A 21,210-nucleotide genomic window follows, 5' to 3' on the forward strand; every position below is an offset into this window, starting at 1 on the left:
GATGTCAAGAATGCGGTCCGATAATGGCTGCTACACGCCGGCAAGGATTTCTACGCTGCTGGCATCCAAGCCCTCGTGAAACGCTGATGCAAGTTCGCCTGTAAGTTCATTTTAGTTTTGCGAAAAATGGAAAGTCCCGGTTTCGACGCAAGGGCCAGAATTAAAATGCACAGGACGGTAAAAAATATGACAAGAACGCGTGTGTTTACTTAGCGTAAAAAGGAGACTGGAGAATCAGTAGCGTTATGAATTAATTTATATGAAAAGAAAAAAAAGTGGATGTAGTTCCATATCGGGACCACTGGCTTTTTTAAAGAAAAACTAATAAAAAATCAAACGCTTTTACGTGAAAGAGCAAGTAATTAGTAACGAAATTAATCAGGAATGACCCTCGTATATTGCGTAAACCGTATAAAAACTGAATTTTATCGCTGGTGTCTTGATGGCGATCCGGCATCTTGGCACAGTCTCAACGCCCGCACCGCCTAGTGCGTGCCTGGGGAGGGGGGCGCCCCCCCCGAAATCCCCCCACAATCTGTAGAACCTAGCTTAACCTAACCTCACTTTAGTAAGGTGATTTAGCCCATTTCAACGGCCCTACCTTTCGCAAGACTGCAAGTTTCGAATCCGTTAGGCTTAGCATTCAGTTGTTTCTCCTGCGCTAAAAGTGAATCAGATGGGGTTGTTTAAATGCATATAAAAAAAACTTCTAGTCCACAGAATTTTATAATTCTTACATTTTTAGATTCAGTATATGATCTTCTTCCACTTCTATGCAATATTTACTTTCCTAACCGTTTCACTAATTTTTCAAAACGAGTGGTCCCGATACGGAACTACACCCGAAAAAGTGTTAGAAATGTTGTTACTGAAGTCTTCTTGTCTCACTTTACATTCCTGCACAATGTTTTGGCTCTACGTGATGCAAAAGCTAGAGAAATTTAATTTTCATTTTTCAGAATTGTGACATCATGTTATGCTCCGACGGAGCGCCCGACTCTCATCTGGCAACGTTGTTGCCCTTGGAGTCGTCCGGGGGGCTCACTTTTTGCGCTCCGTTAGCGGAGCTCCACGTAACATATCATCCGACCGCTCCGACCTTTGAGAAAACCCAAAAGAGGGAGGAGACATCTCTCCCACTTTCCCCTCTTTCGATCAGCATCACGTCACTTCTCCTCCACGTGACCCTCTCCAGAGCATGATGTCATTGCAATTTGTGCGCTTATGATTGCGTCACTCGCTCGTTGCATCATCGAAGCTTGTGGCGGCTCAGCAGATCTTCAAAAATTGACAGAAATGCACAGCGTTCGTAAACAGGATTGAAATTTCGCGTATAGAATCCTTGAGGCTCTTTCTTTTCATTGCCTGAATAAAATAAACGCTGTTTTCTCAGTCCGGAGCGGCACTTTAATCTCGACCCCTCATCCTCCCTCGCACCGACAAATCGACCCTTTGGCTTTGCCTTTGGCTGCGCGCCGCAGCAGTTAGAAGAACAAGAAACGGAGACGCAGAAGAAGAGAGCCTCCACCGTGCTGGACGGTCTTTGTCCCCTGCTTGCTCCCACTGTGGCCAGGATGAAACAATTCTGAACACTTTTTGCTAACCTGTTCTCAGTTTGGCCAATTACGCAACAGGTATATCTGGACCCATCTGCGCTTGTTAGGAGCCCCACTCTCATTGGCGTCAGTGCTGTCTCTCGGAGCATCACACACTGCGCTCTGTCATAGGGCTGTGGTAGCGGGTTTTGCTTCCTACATCGTGCTCTCCAACCGCTTCTAGGCACTTCCTTCCTACTCTCATACACTTTCACGTACACACACATTCATACAGTCATCCTTTTGACCCTGTATAGTCGCCATACGCATATTCCTACATACGTGCATACCCATTTGTTCATGTGTTATTCATCGTACATCATATATATGTCATAAGTTACTTTGGTCTGACCTGGCCTTAGTCCCTACCATTACTGCACAGACATAGACATAGACAAACATCGTTTGTCCCTTTTGTCCTGGCCAATCTCCCTTAGCGGCTCACGGCCATCAGCTCCTTGGAAGAAGAAGTACGCCAGAAACGAAGATAACCATTATCAATCATTCCTCCTCACATATATAGCTAGCCTTCAGGAAAATCCACTCCTATGATCCTCATCTGGTACTGGCCAACCGCCCTTAGTGGATAACGGCCATTTCTCCGAGGACGAAGTAGAAGAAGTGAAGGGACGCACGCCGGCACCATGAAGATCTGGAGGCCATTTGTTCGAAATGGTGTCGACAACCGGATACCCTCACCCGAGGTTTACACCTCTCATTTTGTGCTCTACTCCCCGACACGGTACCCAATGTCACGTTATGGGCCCAAGGGAAAACCACAACCACCCCTGAAGGCTCCCGCCAAGAAAAATGAAATGACCACTTCCTGCTGCGTTCCCCGACACCAACGTAGGATCAAGAACAGATATCCCTTCGGCATCATTCCACGGGAACGCACAGAAGAAGGTAAGAAGGACAAACTACAAAGACCCGTTAATGATGTCGACATGTCCATCATTGACCTGTCCATCCCAAGCGATATGGACCAGCTTCGTCAGGCATTTCCACTTAAAAAACGCAAGACCTCTCGTAAGAAATCGGAACGAAAATGTCGCTACGTGCTTGATCCTGACATCCAACCACTGTCGTACGCTGGATTTGTGAGCCATGAACTGCCTGCCCGCAAACCCCAAGTACGTTTCCGCTTCGGTGAAAACGACGAGCATCTCGACAATTTACCAGAGAGAAACAACGACAATGCTTTTGTTGAGCATGCGGCAGAAAACCTTGGGCAACTGTACCAACCGATGATTCAACGTATGCCATACACTGCTTTGCTCAACCTCGAACAACCCGCTTGCGAATCACTGGAACCGATTCCCTTCAGCCAAAATGGTCAGGACGTCGCCATGTCTGCGCCAACGACGAACGACCAAGTCGACATTCGTCAGACTCCCGGAGCAAATCGTGGAATCCAACAATTGGATCCCATCATTCAACGAATGCCGTACACTGCCTTGTTTGGCGTGGAACTGCCCGCTTGTGAATCCGAAAGATCGCTTCCCTTCAGCCAGAATGGTCAGGATGTCGACGTATCTTCCCCAAGAACGAGAGACAACGTCATTCGCCACACTCCTGGAGCAACCCGTGAAATACAGCAAATGCCATACGGTAAGTTTCTTGTTCAGGAACTGCCTGCAGATGAATCCGAGACGTCGCTCCCGTTCAGCCAAAACGGTAAGGATTCTAGCATATCTGCACCAGAAAGGAACGACCGTGTCATTTGTAAGACACCAGGAGCCAACTGTGGGCACATGTTCGAACCTATCGTTCAGCGAATGCCATACACTGTTTTGCTTGGACAGCCAAAACTGCCCGTAAAGGAATCTGAGACATCGCTTCCCTTGAGTCAGAATGGGGAAGACGTAGACATGTCCCCACCAAGAATGAATGACGAGGTGATTCGTCAAACTCCTGGAGCAAATTGTGCTCACGTTATCGATCCCATCGTTCAGCGAATGCCGTACACTGTTTTGCTTGACTCAGGACTTCCTACAGAGGGATCCCATATATCAATTCCTTTCAGCCAAAACGGTGAAGATGCAGACATATATCCAGCAATAAGGAATGACGATGTCGTTCGTAGAACTCCAGGAGCAATGACCACGAAAGCCTCCGAACTCGTCATTGGTGAAGCTAGGTTCACACCTGTATATGACGAATATGCGATCCCTAAGAGTCCTCTAGCCCAGGGATTTCGGTTTGTCCTCGACAATCTAAGAAGCGGTATTTCGCCTCAAGCACACGATGACAAGGTGGAAATGCAGTTACAGCGTCACACTGCCAAGGTGGCTTCAATGACGTTCAGTCAGAATGGTGAAGACTTCGAAATCGCAAGGTGCACCTACAGCTATAAAGGGGACGTCAACCCTAAAAGCCACTCTGAAGCTAGGTCACTGACTTTCAGTGAGAACGGCCAAGACAGTGAAATGCCAGATGTCTGCACGAACGTACAGCACGTCACTGACTTCTATTATGTACTTCCTGGTTGGGAAGATGTCTCTATGGGTTTCCGTGAGAATGGTGTAAACACTGACTTCCCCTCACCTACACGGGCACTAGCCGGGTTTTGCCAGCATCCTGAAGCAAATGGTCCGAACGAAGCAGAGATCCAGCGTCGGGATATCTCAACTCTGTCGTTGACATTCAGTCAAAATGGCGAAGACATTGTTACTACACCGTCGGATACGCAGGGTCAATGCTGGAACGTCTTTGACCCCACAATCACGAAGGCTGAGACAAGAGTCTGCGCTGAGGGCGTCCAATACGTCGAAGGAGATCACTTCACTATTTTGCGACAGAACTCCGTGACCTTCAGTCAAAATGGTGAAGACGTAGAGTTCATCTCACCTGTAGGGGATGGATATGCCCTTCGTAGGACGCCTCGAATGAATTTTATTTTGCCTGCCCAAGACAAGCCAATGGCTCTTAAGTGTCCTTCGCCTGTCGCCACTTACAACTGGACAACTGCCGGCTTCGATGCTTTTTCTCAGAGAGAAAAGGAGCCTGTGCCTTGCAAGACTTCCGAGCGAAACTGTCGTCTACCAACTTCATCTGAGGGCCAACGTGACCGTTCATCTGAGAACGACGCGCTGTCGTTGACCTTCAGCATTAGCAGCGGCGACGTAGAGATTACCCTCTCCTACACGGGCAGCATGATTCTGAATCATTTTGAACCTACGGTTCCCATGATCACGAGAACCACCAGCCAGGACAACGTTGATCGCTGGCAACTAGTCACAGTCGCCTCCTATCAGAATCGAGTAAAGCTTGGGTTCGCACCTACTGCCCAGGCCAACAGTAGGCGCCTTAAGGGTGAAAGGTATTCCCAGCACCTGCATCGTTCTTGGTGATGATCTTGAACATCGCCTCCCCAACGGGAAGATATATTCTACTGTTCAGCTACGAGCTATATGCTTTCCCGACTTCGCAATAAATGTATTAAAACGACCTGCTGTTCTTGTCCGTTAATTTTTTTGCCGGACATCAATCACATATTCGTACGGACATACGTGACGAATGCCACGACCGCGACGTTAACGTTCGGTTAGTTTGGTTCCCCCTACATAATATCTTTCAGTACGTCGCTAGTCTACAAAATTTGTGTTCTAAAACCTAGAAGTTCGCGACTGAAGCGATGCTTTTCCCAACTTCGTTTCCCACTAACATGGTTTAGTAAAGGAGAAATTAGAAAGAAACGGTCGAGCTTTGCTTTTCCCTGTTTATGAATGTTTTGTGGCGTGGTACTGTGTGCCTTATCGGTTCAGTTCCAGGTGAGGGAGCTAGGGATGACCATTCTCTCTCTTCGGGCCTTCCCGCGCAAGTTTCGCGGCATATGATGGGGCCTTCCCGCGGCATAGGATATCTGCGGCTCTATAGGACACCTGCCACAATTCAATTGGTTCTGCCCTGTACTGAAGCTACCCAGGTAGCACATGGCGGAATAATATACGTCTAAATGTGTCTAACATGAAACTTTGGGGCTATAATGCTAATATTAGACATCTTATGGACATCTATAATAAGAGTGGGCGTATAGAAATTCTGTGAAGACGATGTAGCCTCACGTTACCTTGCTCTTATTCTTACAGACACTTGCGTCCATACGCCCTACTTACACGTACCCCCTACCAGTTCACTTCTGTCAACGGTGATATGTGAAAAACAGAGTGATCCAGTTCCCTCCAGTGATAACTGTGCCCTCGTCAATAATGCCATCTACTTGTCATCATGCTACGGGCTACATAAACCGCCCGTTTTACCACCGTAGCTTCAGTGGGCATGGGAATTCAGTGAAGACGATGTGGCCTCACATTCCTCTGCTCTTATTCTTACAGGTTGGCACTTCGTCATCGTTACATGACAAAAAAAAAAAAAAAAAAAACTAGTAACCGCTGCCTATTGTTGCTCCGAGCCCACAAGTGTTGCTGACAAATATGCATATGTGACAGTGTCTTTATTGCCCATGAATTGTTGCTTCAGTGCGGTGACATAGAGCCGAATCTCGTGCCCGCAACTGATATATTATTAAAACAAATATCAGAGATGTGCGCAATGTTTAAGGAAAACTCCAAATCCAAACCAGTTCGCTGGACAGTCGCCAGGATGATGCACTAAACACTGCCCAAGCGCTTCAAACGGGACAAAGAGACATTTCAAGCCAGATAACGGAGCTGAGCTCACGACTAAGCGCTGCCGAAGAAATGAAGTCTGCCGTAGAGCAAACGCGTCACGAGATTGGAACGCTGTTACGGCAGAAAATATTGACCTCCGTTGTCGTCTTGACGACATTGAAAACCTGTCGCGTAGAAGTAACTTAATATTTCATGGTATCGAATGCATCAGTATACGGAAACCTGGGCCCAGTCTGAATCCAAAGCCACGCAGAAACTGGGTCTCTCCATCCCCACTGATGCTTTCGAACGCATGCACCGCCTAGGGACGTTCAGAGAAGGAAGTTTACGTCCTAGTTCTCGTCCTTGAAAGTACGGGATACCGTGCTCCAAAATAAATCTAACCTACGTGGAAGCAACTATTCTATGAGGAGGACCTCTGTGCAGCGACACGGTTGACACGAAAAAAGCCGAGTTTGGTAAAATGCGCTACAACAAGCTTTGGATAGATAACAGTTGCTACGTGTACGACTCTTCACGTAATCCCGTCCGCTGTGCAAAAGCCTGCTCCGACAGGTGCCTCTGGTAGTACCCCTAGCGCAGAGCCGTTTATAGAGAGAGTTTGGCCATTAGGAGGAGCCTGAACCGCGTCATGCGACGTCACGGCTGGACAACCTCCCTCTCCGCGTTCAAGGGAGAAGGCACGTGCGTACCGCGTCCTTCGAGACCGCTTCGTCCTTGAATCCTTTCAGTTTGGTAACAAAGTCCTCATTTCACAGGCGCCTGTGGGTCATAATCCGGCGACCTCGGTAGACCTTGGTAGGGCGACAAAAGTGCATGTAGACCTGCCGGTGAACTGCATCAAGATGGCGCCTACCTGCTGGCTGAGAAGCGGATTTCGCTTGGATTCGGGCTTTTTGGGCGGTGCAACACCGACTATGACGTCAAAACAGGCTCCGCCCGTGAAGCGGCACAGGATAGCTGCGATGGGCCCTCATTTTCTGGTGCACCTGTACTCCTGTCATCCGTGGCTCTTCGGCCGAGACGTGGCGCCACAAATCAGCAGTCAGGGGAGAGCATCCTCCAGCATCTAGGCCCGCTTGCACGAAACAATCCTAAGTGTAACACTTGGCAAGTGTTAGGGTTGCGGTTAAGTGGCTTGCACGAACACTTCCACGACCGCCCTAAGTCAAGTATTCTAAAGTGGATCGTGGCTACGAGCAGTAGCAGTTTTCGGAGGCTCTCATTGGTAGAAAGAGAACTTCCGGAGTTCATCCCAGGAAGTCGTGCGTCACGGCATGTTTGGATTCTGGGAAGTCGTCTGCTTCTGCCTTCGCACGTAAACAGTTTGTAGAACCAAAATAAGGTATTGTACTATCATTGTAGCTGCAAGAACGAGTTAGGTCACTTGTTGCGTGCTTTTGTTAAATAAAATAAAGCCTGTGGCCGAAAGTATGTCTCGAATTGCTTGATGATTGGGAACTTATCGCCAACGGCAGTGCCGGTGAGAGGCACTTCGCGTGCGGCGATCATTTTGAGAGATGTTGCTAACGAAAAGCACAACACGTACGGCGCCCACAGCATAAAAAAATGAGACGTTGTTAGTATTGCGAGGAAAATGCGTACTGTATTGCGAGATACAGTTGGGGCATCGTGGTTGGGGCCAACGACGAATCTTCGATACACGGTTCATAGCGGCCGACATGTTAGTCCTAAGCTTTAGTGCGGTAGTTTAGGGTGCTCCTAGGACCCTTGGCCAGCGTCCTAAACTGCGCGGAGCGAGCGCCACCAGTTTAGTGTTGTAGAAGTTTCGTGCAAGCCACTTACGGCTCCGGCACTACACTAAGTGGGGAACTCGTTAAGTATTACACTAAGTTTGTTTCGTGCAAGCGGGCCCTAGACTATCTGTGCTATACACAAACATACGTAGCCTCATAAAAAAACGTGATGAAGTTTGCTCGATCATTGACTCCTGTGATGCAGATATTTTTCTAACTGAAATTTGGCTATCTGCAAAAGTGTCAAACTCTGAACTTTTTAGGTGCAACAAACAGTACACAGTGTATCGTGCGGACCGACTCAACAGGACGGGAGGTAGTATTCAGCCGATTCACTCACGATTCACGTATCAACTCTGACCTTGAACTCTTATGGTTGGCCACTGAATGTTCCCGCAAGTCTATGGTCCTCAGTGTCTGCTATAGGCCACCTTCTAGTTCAGCGACACCCCCACTTGAACATGTACTTTCCTGAGGCTGCTGACTTTTTGAACTTTTGAAAATATTTTAACTTGATGCAAAATGAATAAGGAGCAACTCTGCAAAGTGCAAATTCATCCACCAATACAGGCACTGGTCAACTCTTAAGTACTTCACAAGAAAACCACTAGATAGTCAGATTTTATGCCGTTTTGCAGCTGGTAAAATGACACCCATTTTTTTTCCCCTCCAGATTTTCACACAACATAAAACACATACATGTAATTATGTAAAATGCATTAATTTCATGCAATTAATTATAATGCATCATCAACAGTCCCAGACTTGATTTTTTAACTCCAAATATTCATATGCACGTGAGGCTCCAACGTCCAACAGGAGTGAAACAGAGTGGGCAGGGCTTCTGTCCGTACAGCCCCTCTGAGCGTTATCATGTGCTTCTTCAGGCTTCCAAGTTGAGGGCGTATGACAGTACAGAGCTGAATGAGTTGAACGTGTGCATCCACTTGTGACACTGCAGGTTCGTGCTGTGTCTGTACTCTGTTGGAGAGGTTGCACTTTTATGTCTTCTTGCCTTTTCATGTCCATGTGGTGTGTCAGGTTTCCATGGCAGGCATATGCCAGAGTGCAGAGCCTGCATGTTTCTCAGTTCTCTCTCTCAGTTTCTCACCCGTGTGTACGCGTGCATGCTTCTGAGGCAGCAAGGCTTATGCTCTGCCTCTGAACTCTGCAGGAGACAGATCACACTTGTACGGCTTTTTGCCTTTGTGCACCTGCTTGTGATACTGCAGGCTGTTGCTGTAGGTGAACTCTGCAGGACATAGATCACACTTGTATGGTTTTTGCCCCTGTGTGTGTCTGTTTGTGATGCCACAAGTTTGTGGTCTTGACGAACTCTGCAGGAAAGAAGTCACACTTGTACGGCTTCTTGCCTGTGTGCACCTGCCTGTGATACTGCAGGCTGTTGCTGTGGGTGAACTCTGCAGGACACAGATCACACTTGTATGGTTTTTGCCCCAGTGTGTGTCTGTTTGTGATGTCACAAGTTTGTGGTCTTGACGAACTCTGCAGGACAGAAGTCACACTGGTACGGCTTCTTGCCTGCACCTGCTTGTGATACCGCAGGCTGTTGCTGTAGGTGAACTCTGCATGACATAGATCACACTTGTACAGTTTTTTGCCCTGTGTCTGACACAGATCATACTTGTATGGTTTTTGCCCCAGTGTGTCAGCTTGTGACGCCACAAGTTTGTGGCCTTGACAAACTCTGCAGGACAGAAGTCACACTGGTACGGCTTCTTGCCTGTGTGCACCTGCTTGTGATACCGCAGGCTGTTAATGTAGGTGAAGTCTGCATGACATAGATCACACTTGTACAGTTTTTTGCCCTGTGTCTGCCTGCTTGTGACGCCACAAGTTTGTGGTCTTGATGAACTATGCAGGACAGAGGTCACACTGGTACGGCTTCTTGCCTGTGTGCACCTGCGTGCGATACAGCAGGCTGTTGCTGAAGGTGAATTCTGCAGGACATAGATCACACTTGTACATTTTTTTTTTGCACCATGTGTGTCTGCTTGTGATGCCACAAGTTTGTGCTCTTTACGAACCCTGCGGGACAGAGGTCACACTTGTATGGCTTCTTGCCTGTGTATACATGCGTATGGTACTGCAGGCTGTTGCTGTGGGTGAACTCTGCAGGACATAGATCACACTTGTTTTTTGCGCCATGTGTGCCTGCCGGTGATGCCACTTGTTTGTGGTCTTGACAAACTCTGCAGGACAGAAGTCACACTTGTACGGCTTCCTGCCGGTGTGCACCGCACCTGTGATACCGCAGGTTGTTGCCGTGGGTGAACTCTGTTGGACACAGATCACACTTGTATGGTTTTTGCCCCAGTGTGTGTCTGTTTGTGATGTCACAAGTTTGTGGTCTTGACAAACTCTGCAGGACAGAGGTCTCACTTGTACAGCCTCCTGCCGGTGTGCACCTGCCTGTGATACCGCAGGTTGTTGCTGTGGGTGAACTCTGCTGGACACAGCTCACACTTGTATGGTTTTTGCCCCAGTGTGTGTCTGTTTGTGATGTCACAAGTTTGTGGCCTTGACGAACTCTGCAGGATAGAAGTCACACTGGTACGGCTTCTTGCCTGTGTGCACCTGCTTGTGATACCGCAGGTTGTTGCTGTGGGTGAACTCTGCTGGACACAGATCACACTTGTATGGTTTTTGCCCCAGTGTGTGTCTGTTTGTGATGTCACAAGTTTGTGGCCTTGACGAACTCTGCAGGACAGAAGTCACACTGGTACGGCTTCTTGCCTGTGTGCACCTGCTTGTGATACCGCAGGCTGTTAATGTAGGTGAAGTCTGCATGACATAGATCACACTTGTACAGGTTTTTGCCCTGTGTCTGCCTGCTTGTGACGCCACAAGTTTGTGGTCTTGATGAACTATGCAGGACAGAGGTCACACTGGTACGGCTTCTTGCCTGTGTGCACCTGCGTGCGATACAGCAGGCTATTGCTGAAAGTGAATTCTGCAGGACATAGATCACACTTGTACGTTTTTTTTTGCGCCATGTGTGTCTGCTTGTGATGCCACAAGTTTGTGCTCTTTACAAACCCTGCGGGACAGAGGTCACACTTGTATGGCTTCTTGCCTGTGTATACATGCTTATGGTACTGCAGGCTGTTGCTGTGGGTGAACTCTGCAGGACATAGATCACACTTGTTTTTTGCGCCATGTGTGCCTGCCTGTGATGCCACTTGTTTGTGGTCTTGACAAACTCTGCAGGACAGAAGTCGCACTTGTACGGCTTCCTGCCGGTGTGCACCGCACCTGTGTGACCGCACCTGTGATACCGCAGGTTGTTGCCGTGGGTGAACTCTGCTGGACACAGATCACACTTGTATGGTTTTTGCCCCAGTGTGTGTCTGTTTGTGATGTCACAAGTTTGTGATCTTGACAAACTCTGCAGGACAGAAGTCGCACTTGTACGGCTTCCTGCCGGTGTGCACCTGCCTGTGATACCGCAGGTTGTTGCTGTGGGTGAACTCTGCAGGACATAGATCACACTTGTACGGTTTTTGCCCCTGTGTGTGTCTGTTTGTGATGCCACAAGTTTGTGGCCTTGACGAACTCCGCAGGACAGAAGTCGCAATTGTACGGCTTCCTGCCGGTGTGCACCTGCCTGTGATACCGCAGGTTGTTGCCGTGGGTGAACTCTGCTGGACACAGATCACACTTGTATGGTTTTTGCCCCAGTGTGTGTCTGTTTGTGATGTCACAAGTTTGTGGTCTTGACAAACTCTGCAGGACAGAAGTCGCACTTGTATGGCTTCCTGCCGGTGTGCACCTGCCTGTGATACCGCAGGTTGTTGCCGTGGGTGAACTCTGCTGGACACAGATCACACTTGTATGGTTTTTGCCCCAGTGTGTGTCTGTTTGTGATGTCACAAGTTTGTGGTCTTGACAAACTCTGCAGGACAGAAGTCGCACTTGTACGGCTTCCTGCCGCTGTGCACCTGCCTGTGATATCGCAGGTTGTCGCTGTGGGTGAACTCTGCTGGACACAGATCACAAGTTTGTGGTCTTGACAAACTCTGCAGGACAGAAGTCGCACTTGTACGGCTTCCTGCCGGTGTGCACCTGCCTGTGATACCGCAGGTTGTTGCCGTGGGTGAACTCTGCTGGACACAGATCACACTTGTACGGTTTTGGCCCAGTGTGTGTCTGCTTCTGATGCCTGAAGTTTGTGGTCTTGACAAACTCTGCAGGACAGGGGTTATATTGTATGGCTTCTTGCCTGTGTGCACCTGCTTGCGATACAGCAGGCTGTTGCAGAAGGTGAACTCTGCAGGACATAGATCACACTTGTACGTTTTTTTGCCCCATGTGTGTTTGCTTGTGACGCCACAAGTTTGTGCTCTTTACGAACCCTGCGGGACAGAGGTCACAATTGTACGGCTTCTTGCCTGTGTGTACATGCTTATGGTACCGCAGGCTGTTGCTGTGGGTGAACTCTGCAGGGCATAGATCACATGTGTACGGTTTCTCGCCGGTGTGTGTGTGCTTGTGACACCGCAGATTCACGCTGCGGCTGAACTCTGCGGGGCAGAGATCGCACTTGTACGGCTTCTCGCCAGTGTGAGCGCGTATGTGAGACTTCAGGTGCGTGCTGTGGTTGAACTCTGCGGGACAGAGATGGCACTTGTGCGGCTTCTCACCTGTGTGTATCTGCTTGTGACGCTGCAGGTTCCTGCTGTTACCGAACTCCGCAGAACAAAGATGGCACTTGTACGGCTTCTGACCCGTATGCGCCTGCACGTGATGACGCAGGTCCGTGCCCTGGCTGAACGCCGCGGGACAGAGATTACACTTGTACGGCTTCTCAGCCGTGTGTGCCCGCCTGTGATGCTGCAAGCGTATGCTGTGGCTGAATTTAGCATAACAGAGGTCGCATTTGTATGGCTTCTTGTTAGTGTGTTTTCGTGTGTGACTGTTCGTATTCTCAGACAGAGAGAAAGAACTGGGAGAATCACAGGTAAATGTGTTTGCTTTCTTAGTTCTGAGGCAGACTTCTAAGTGGCGAATGTCGACGCATGTAGCCAAACGAACATTGTCTTTCTTGTGGTCAGAGGTTGATAGGTCACTTTTGCCCAGGGTCTTGCACTTGTCTGGAGCGACATCTCTGGGGGTGGAATCTGTGGATCGACTGTTCACAGAGGCTGGGACTCCCCTGTCGAATGAGGGTTGACTTGTGTTGATGTTGTACCCTGCATTCAAAGAGTTGCTGCCAGAAGACACTGGATCACACATGTCTTTGGGCTCGACCTTAATATGAAGGATACCACTGCTTGCTGTTGCTCCTGAAACTGTAGAAGCGGAACAGTGAGGGTAGAGACACTGTGGTTGGATAGCAACACAACTGTCATATTTGCTCACATAATGAACACATATTTTTACGGAGAGCTATATCCCCATAAAGTGAGCACGGTCATTGTGGAAGTACTCAACAGTCATCTACCATTTTGTTCTGACATATCTGGTACTGAGTCGTTCGTCAACGCTGCAGAGGCCAGGGATATTCCCAGCATTGTCCTTTTGAGGGGGGGTTATGCTCAACTCTACTGCACTTGTGGTGTGTGTGAATCTTCTAGACAGTGTTGTGGAGGGGCACTACGAGATTTTATGGGGGTGTCTGCAGAGTGCAATGGGCGGAAAGGGGGGGGGGTAGCGGAGAAAAACCCCTAGCAGAGAAACGCATTCCAAAACGAATGCTAGCGTTTAAATGAAGTGAAAGAGTGGCTCACAAATGCTCGGCCCTACTCAGGCCCGATAACTGTCAGACTGTGCCTGAGTCTGCAGTTAAAAAGATATTTAGGCCCATTTTCTGTCAGCAGACCGAACTTGGGCTTTTGGGCCAGCCCCACCCCGTGCAGTGCTCTAGTGTGGGGCTCACTCAAGCAGAAGCAATCCATCCGTGTTTAGTATAGAAGTAAGCTTGCCTGTAAAATAAAGTTTCAGCTTTGAGTCTGCAGGCATCCTGTCTATGTTGTTTGTTAACCTGTGTCCTTGTCCTCTTGCTACGAATTTTTTCACCATGCACCCCATAATGCTTAGAAACCTTTTTTCAATGACACAGGAAGGAGGCTGAAGTTGTCTGAAGATACCTCAAGGTATATGAGACATTGACAGAGATGGGGAAGTTAAGCGTGAACCGCATGGGCCGAAACGCGTCCGAATTCTTTCCGAACCGAATTCGGGACCGAACTTTTTGCGGAGAACAGAATTCCGTGCCAAATTCGGCCCGATCTGACCAAGCCAGATTTCTCCTCCGAAATGGGAAGTGACGCCAACCGAAAAAGTAGAGGCATCCAATGGCTATTCAGCCGGAAGGAGAACCATAGCAACGATGATGTAGCAATCGGGTTTACTGTTGCCGTGTGTGCAACTTCTACCCCTATGGATACAGGGATTATCTCATTGACCTGGATGGTTGAAAGGCGATGTTCCCCAAGGCCAGAAGTCTTCGGCCGAAATTCGGGGTGCATTTCGGTAGCATGCGGTGATGCACAGAAAAAAGTTCGGTCCCGATTTCGGTTCGGCCAGTTTTCGGCCAGTTTTTCGTGCCATGCGGTTCACCCTTTACTCGACAAAGGGAACTCGTCACCAGTTAAGTTACTGTGCAAGAAATGTAGCTAAGTTACTAACAAAGTTACATGTGATGAAAATGAACCTGAAGCTCCTAATCTACTCTGGAAAAGTAATAAGTTACTTCCAAGTTACTTGCTACTTTTTAGTTCTTGACCTTTCTCTAGTTAATTCAGATATTGGTCTCACAATTGGTGATGCAAGATGTTTCAAATAGTTTTCATACACAAAAACCATAAGACGAAAGGAGCCTACATTTATGTGCTTCTTTAGGGAGGTATCTGATGAATTTCATCTCTTAATAAGGTTCTTGAACGGAGCACAAAGTAAGTTTATCTTGTCCTCTACAGACAAAATAGAACCATGCACAGTTTTAACTAAGCTACACAATGACCTCTGTCATCAACACACTGCTCATCGTTAAGATGAATGACACCTGAGCCTCCTAATATATGGCCAAAACAATGTGTAATGTACACCGCGCAACAGCAAGGGAGTCAGACGTGCTGTACACGTCACTGTCGTCTCTCAAGTCATAGGGAGGAAGTACGCAGTTCGCGCAGTGCATCGGACAAAAAGGAACGTGGAACTTTTGTCCAAGTTACTTTGATAAGGTTACCTAAAAAGTGAACTAGTTTCTGGAGAAGTTACTGGAGCTCTAAAGCAACAGGCCAAGTTAAAAGTTACCAAAAAAAGTAGCTTAGTCACAGTAGCAACCTATCCCCAACACTGGATATTGAAGTCACCTGCCATAATCACCCTTGATGCCATACTTATGTTTGGAATCATATGATTGGGGAAAGCCTCCAGAAATAATATGAGATTCTATTGGGAGGCCTGTATACCTTAGGACGTTGCAGTCGAAAGAGAAATGCTGTCCAATAGATACGAAAAGGCAATAACCATCTCCGTAACAAGGGGATTCAACAACTTTGTACAATTGTCAAGCTCAAGTGTCCCTGTGTGGACATACAGGCTTCCCCGAAGACAAGTTTGTACTGTGTTGCGGCATGTCTAACAACTCTGTAGGAATGTTGTAAACTTGTAATTGATCACATTTTGAGCTGTTAAGTGCAATGTAATTAGAAGAAAACGCAGTGTGACTCGATTTTGACTCCATTAGGTGAAGGCAAGCGTCACGGCACGGGCACCATGAGCGCTCGCGCTGTGTGCAACGTAAAAATCAATTTCTAGCATTTAAAAAATATAACCCTAGAGATATTCCTACATGTTTCAGACGAAGTGTTTTACAAACCGTCTGCACCGTCGGAAAGTTTCTGCCTCGGCCTCCACAGCACAAGCCTTTACGGTGAATGCAGGCATTTTTGGCAAAAGACCGACATATCTGAGCATTTCTGTTACACCCCATTTTTGGACATACACTGCCACTCAGGTTTTTGCTGACCAGTAGAGTTTCTCCAGGGCTCGACCTCTGGTGGTGTGTTGTTTGTTTAAAGATACATGTCTGCAGGTATATGCATTAGGGTGGTAGGGGTGTAGAGAAAGAAACAGGGGGAGAGTGCACCCCACCTGGGGTTAGCGCAGGGAAATCCCTGCCGCTGACTACACCAATGGACGATTTTGTACTGTCACCTTCTGACGACGAGTCGCAGCCGTATCCAGTCTCGTCCTGCCATGCCGAAATTGTAGCGTTGTAAGGATTTGTTTTCACCACCAGGGTGGGATGGCCATTTGGAGAGTCATCTCGGGGTTCCTCTTTGACGTGGGCCGTCCCAGACATCGCACCTGAAGTAAGGCGGAAAAGCAAGACGTAAGTCGCGTTTCAAAGCTTCAGTCATCTCTGTTCCCATTCCGAACCTAGTTACGGTTGACTGTCTGTCATCCGTACATGTTCCATACAAAGACACCAGTCCACAAACCCTTGTATGGCATCTCGTTTTGTTATGCGACACAAAGATGTTGAAGGGCAGCCAAGACCGTAGTTTGAAGAGCAGAAAAACACTGAAGACGTCCGTGGATTTACTACTGTACAGCTTTGGGCAAAAGTTTACGGAATACGGCACTGACGTATTTCTCCACTGCAGCGCCCTCTGCTAGCCACCTGGATCAAACTTCAAATAAGAAACGGGTGCCCAGCTATTCTATCCATCTCTCAGTATCTGTGTCAGATCTGTCTTTGCTGCTAGGGTGTCGTTCCAGTGGAGAAACGTGGCATCCCGCTGTTAGGCAGATAGGCTTCTTAGTTGTCTTTCCTTGTGGTACTTAGCCAATTAAGAGTCCTTGGAAAACCAACAATTTTATGAAATAATCAAATGTTCTGCTAGTTTCGAGCAAACAAATAAGAATACAACTCGTGTAGCTGTATAATGCTGCACATATTCGGCCCTCGTGTCTTAATTATCCACATTGACATCATTTGCAAATGACATTCTGTTTCTTCTGTAGGGCTGCACCTTTTGCATCTAGCGCAAAAGTCCTTTAGCTTCGGATTAGTTATCTTTTAATAATAAAAGGCCCGAGCAGCGCGAGGTGTGTGATGACAAAGTGGTGTACCACATTCTCTCGCTGACCGGACCGAACTGGATGTCTGACTGATGCTCAATGTAACGCAAACAAATGGCATTCGATGCGACTGTCATTTGCTGGGAACGCCATTTGGTTTTGCTGGGGGACAGGGGTACAATAGATTCATGAACGTAATCAGTGTTTTTGTGTTCTTTGCTATGCGACATTACATAGCCAAGCATATGACATGATTCTCCTTATCACTCCATAAACCCCCAGTCTCAGTACATACTTTACAGATTTCTGCTATGACGTGTTCCTCAGGAACACTATAACATTCACCAGCTGTGTACATAGTTTTAAAAAAATTTCGCAAAAGTATAACCTCACAACCAGTGCTGGCCCCCAACAGTTAGAACTGGACACAAACTGTGGAATGAGACAGTTGAGGAGCAAATCAGTCAATTGTTAAGGGTAAGGGATCAGTAATTGCTGTGTCTAGAGATCTGTCGGACGGTCCGTGATATCAGGAACGCGGTAGGGCTCCTAAAGCTGGCACTGTCCAGAAGGTGTGCGGGAAGGTGGACGACAAGCTGCGTGAAACTAACTTGGACTTATCTGACTATGGACTCTGTTAGCTAACTGAACCAAACCTAAGCAGCGCTAAGCTAACCTGCAGATACAAACAATCAGATCTGTCCAACGGGCCTCTCCTCGTCTCTAGAGGTCCGTCGGACTGACCCGATTGTTTATGCAGCAGGGTCTCTCGAACGGTCCGTGATATGAGGAACTAGCCGAACCTAATCTAGAGCTGCACGAAGCCAACTTTCACTAACCTGACCAACCTAAGACTAACCAAACCTAAACTAGAGCTACACGAAGCTAACTTGCACAAACCTGACTAACCGAGCACTAACTGAATCTAACTTAGAGCTGCATAAAGCTAACTTGCACTAACCTGACCAAACTAACACTAACCGAACCTAAACTAGAGCTACACGAAGCTAACTTGCACAGACCTGACTAACCTAACACTAACTGAACCTAACTTAGAGCTGCACAAAGCTAACTTGCACTAACCTGACAAATCTAACACAAACCGAACCTAGACTAGAGCTACACAAAGCTAACTTAGACTAACCTGACTAGAATAAACCTAACCCTAACCAAACCTGTGCTAGCCTCATCTAACACGACACTGCATGAAAGAAGCAGACTCGCAAAATGGTGACACCGACAAAGCAAGGCCCAGACGATGTTACTTGTGCTTACCAAGTGATTTTTGAGTTAGGTTCTTGTCATCATTATGTACCAAGTTGGGCACCCATTTGTTTTCAGATGTTGGCATGTTGCACTGCACTGAAAAATCCGATGTTGACTTTGCTTCGCTGGGCCTGGCGTAGCTGTGATCAACAATGCTGCTGTCAATGCTGTCCCACTGACAACTAGCATCAGTGTACACCACATTATTCTTGCTTCGACAACAATTACAGTGTTTGGGTTGAGGCTGGTCATCCATGCCCTCTCTGTCCATCTTCTGTGGCACTGAGGCTTCTGAAGGTAATGCTTGTACTGGCTCGGGAAGTGACCTTTCAAGCTTTGTACTTTTTTGAGGCGCTTTGCGGCATGTCGTAACCTGATAGTGCAAGAGGAAAGGTGATTGAAGTATCTGCAAACCTATTGTCATGGGGACATCGAAGGAACTGGAATTATCGACGTAAAAAATTCATCAATTACTGTGAAGAATTATTTTGAAGCAACCTAAAATACTGTTTGGATCACTTCATGGGTATTATGAAATGTTTCATTCAAAGGAGAACGTGAGAGATTGAGCAGCAATAACCTGAAGAGAAGATTGGTATGAGGTACTTCATCAAGGGCCCTTTTTTTTAAATAAAAAAGAAGGTCGGTTCCAACACCCTAATGTAAGCTAGATTGTGATTCATCAAGTTAGTTAACCAATTGGGTTTTGCATGAGTACCTTTTGCCAAAACAGCGCTGTTGTTGAAAAAAAAGACTGCTACTCCAAAAATGAGAATAAGTTAGAATGAATTATGTGCCCTAGAATTTTGCAAAAAACACTAGTTAGTGAAATATGCCCATAGTTAACAGGCAGTTTGTATTACCTCTGAGGGTTGGAACTAGTTCCCAGAGCGACTACCAAGGGGAGCAAGATGAAACGATTTGCGCGAAATTATTGCAGAATATTTGCCAGGGGCACGCTTCATACTCTGACACCGTCGCATTTACAGCATCATGTTGATGACACTTTTGAACAATTTGATGCAAAACAATTACGAATGACATTTCGAGTAAAAAAGAATGACTTTCAGCTATTTTAGTAATTCCAGTTGTTGAAATTTCAATATCTCACATCGGCAACAGGGCAGTAGGCAACATGCTCAGATAACAGTGAACCATTGCTTTTAGTAACAAATACACCTGACGAGCTGCCATTAACAAGCAATGGTGTCTGGAAGACCCAACCCCACCACTGTCACCGAGTTCAACAGCTTCCAAAGCTAGTGGATAGAGCACCTTCCACAATTTGGCAGAAAGCAGCAGAACTTTTCCCCAATCTTTCTTGGCTGCAGTGGAACGCAGTTGCACACATGAACATATGGTCATATTTTGGGTCTTACTCCTTGTTGAGTTTTTGAAGAAATCGTAACACAAGTTCAAAAACATACCACCTGCTACTTTGCTACCTGATTCAGATTATCTGTAGAGGCAGTGCGAGCCCCAATTTTGACGAAAACAGGCTTGGCAAAACAGAATGTTTCTTTTTCAAAGAGACCAAGTCCAGCCGTGATGCGGAGCGTAAAGAAAGCACCTGTAGTTTGGGAATTGAAATGCAAGGTCGCATTGAATGGGGGGCAAAACACGAATTCACAATCTTTCTTTTTCAAAATGACCAAGTAAGTCTAGTGTACACATTCGTACGGTACCTACGTGGGGTACCTTCTGTCAACCCCGAATATGCTCGTTTCAAATTATCCATGCGGCTACTACATCCATACATATGGTATCCACGTGGGGAATGGATGACTGAACTAGTGCTGTACATCAAATTTTACCTGTTCGTTATGCCCAAGCGCTAGGGTTGGATAGGGGTTATCCTTCGTTGGCCGTCCATCCTTGAAATGGATGGAGCACACCTGGAAGAAGAACAATTTTGTTAAACGTGTTACCTAGATGGTATGCCAGAGCTGACAACTGCAAGATATGCACGCATGTCTGAGGCGGAAGTGCCTCCAGGCTCAGGACTCTCAAACTTTCAAAAGCATATGCATTTTGCACAACACAGTGTTTACACACAACATATCACCAAGCCGACACTTTAAAATAAAATAACGTTACAAATTTTGGAAGCGAGATAAAGTGATCGAGTACAGACATAAGTGCACTTGGGCATCTATTCGACGAATCAAGTTGACTGAATGCACGTTTCAACGATAGAACACGGTGCCGAACAAACATGCCGACGACAAAACTCGAGGCCATGAGCAGTGAGCGTTCTGCAGTTGAGCATTGAAAGGGACAAAAGACGCGCACACAAGAGACTCAAGATGCTGCAAGAACGACGACAGAAGCTGGCTATAGCTCTTTCGGGTGAATTTGTTCCTTTTACACGGCACATATAGGTTCCACCCGATTAACCGCAGTTCTTATCACACTATATTAGAAGGTTGGGGTTGATCCTCACCACAGCAAACTTGCCAGGTATGTAGCCCTTCCGTTTTAATGCAGCGAGCCACATATGCCTCTGCTCATTGTCCTTTGGGAACTTGTGCAATGAAAATGGCTCCAAGCACGCACAGTCCGCATGCAGCGTACCTTCGTGGATATCACACGAACTTGAACGCCATTCCGCTTTCTTTCTGTAGCTATTTGTGCATCCTATGCAAGCGCAAAACGCTCCCGTAGAACGCCTCACGGACTTCGCCGTCGTCATTACGGCCGCCATTGCTGCAAGACGCACATTCCCTTCATGGCACCTGTAATCACGTGACCAGATATGGTGGTAGCGGGCGCCCATAAAACATAAAAGTTCTTGGGCTGTCTTTGGCTAAAGAATCGGGTGCATATGAACACGACCTACTACTATACTAGAGACCTGGACAGCTGGCGATCCCCTATGGGAGAGACGGGTCACGGGTTAGTTAC

General features: G+C 47.3%; 2 protein-coding genes across 3 annotated transcripts; both read right to left on the minus strand.

Moving 5' to 3' along the window:
• Window positions 1–9,134: 9,134 nt before the first annotated feature.
• LOC135367531 (zinc finger protein 729-like) lies at window positions 9,135–12,288 on the minus strand. The gene is made up of 12 exons (XM_064600827.1): window positions 12,005–12,288; window positions 11,712–11,864; window positions 11,178–11,357; window positions 11,047–11,118; window positions 10,744–10,922; window positions 10,517–10,625; window positions 10,390–10,453; window positions 10,095–10,284; window positions 9,882–9,947; window positions 9,632–9,778; window positions 9,360–9,572; window positions 9,135–9,238 (listed from the first exon to the last, which is right to left on the minus strand). Exons 1-12 carry the CDS (start codon window positions 12,286–12,288, stop codon window positions 9,135–9,137), a joined length of 1,761 nt encoding a protein of 586 aa, XP_064456897.1.
• LOC135366545 (zinc finger protein ZFP2-like) lies at window positions 9,962–21,099 on the minus strand. Of its 2 annotated transcripts, none has more exons than XM_064599280.1 (5): window positions 20,750–21,099; window positions 20,121–20,201; window positions 18,316–18,679; window positions 16,171–16,323; window positions 9,962–13,292 (listed from the first exon to the last, which is right to left on the minus strand). In XM_064599280.1, the coding sequence occupies exons 1-5, from the start codon at window positions 21,080–21,082 to the stop codon at window positions 12,292–12,294; spliced, it is 1,932 nt and encodes a 643-aa protein (XP_064455350.1). In that variant the 5' UTR covers window positions 21,083–21,099; the 3' UTR covers window positions 9,962–12,291. The 2 variants fall into 2 exon arrangements, with proteins under 2 accessions (XP_064455350.1, XP_064455349.1); XM_064599279.1 differs by having other exon boundaries at window positions 9,962–13,298.
• Between the last annotated feature and the right edge of the window lie 111 nt (window positions 21,100–21,210).

This window comes from Ornithodoros turicata, chromosome 8 (genome assembly GCF_037126465.1).
Source record: "Ornithodoros turicata isolate Travis chromosome 8, ASM3712646v1, whole genome shotgun sequence".
Lineage (NCBI taxonomy): Eukaryota > Metazoa > Arthropoda > Arachnida > Ixodida > Argasidae > Ornithodoros > Ornithodoros turicata.

Bases quoted from the DNA above. Each gene is read 5' to 3' on its own strand.
- LOC135366545 (XM_064599279.1), bottom strand. From the start codon at position 21,082: ATGGGCGCCCGCTACCACCATATCTGGTCACGTGATTACAGGTGCCAT. The intron at 20,202-20,749 runs GTGAGGATCAAC...TTCTTCTTCCAG, and splicing joins TACCTGGCAAGTTTGCTGTG to GTGTGCTCCATCCATTTCAA. The intron at 18,680-20,120 runs GTAAAATTTGAT...TTGCACTATCAG, and splicing joins CGCTTGGGCATAACGAACAG to GTTACGACATGCCGCAAAGC.
- LOC135367531 (XM_064600827.1), bottom strand. From the start codon at position 12,288: ATGTCCTGCAGAGTTCACCTTCTGCAACAGCCTGCTGTATCGCAAGCA. The intron at 11,119-11,177 runs GCAGGCACACAT...GTTCACCCACAG, and splicing joins ACAAACAAGTGGCATCACAG to CAACAGCCTGCAGTACCATA. The intron at 9,573-9,631 runs GTATGATCTGTG...TATGTCATGCAG, and splicing joins CTGGGGCAAAAACCATACAA to AGTTCACCTACAGCAACAGC.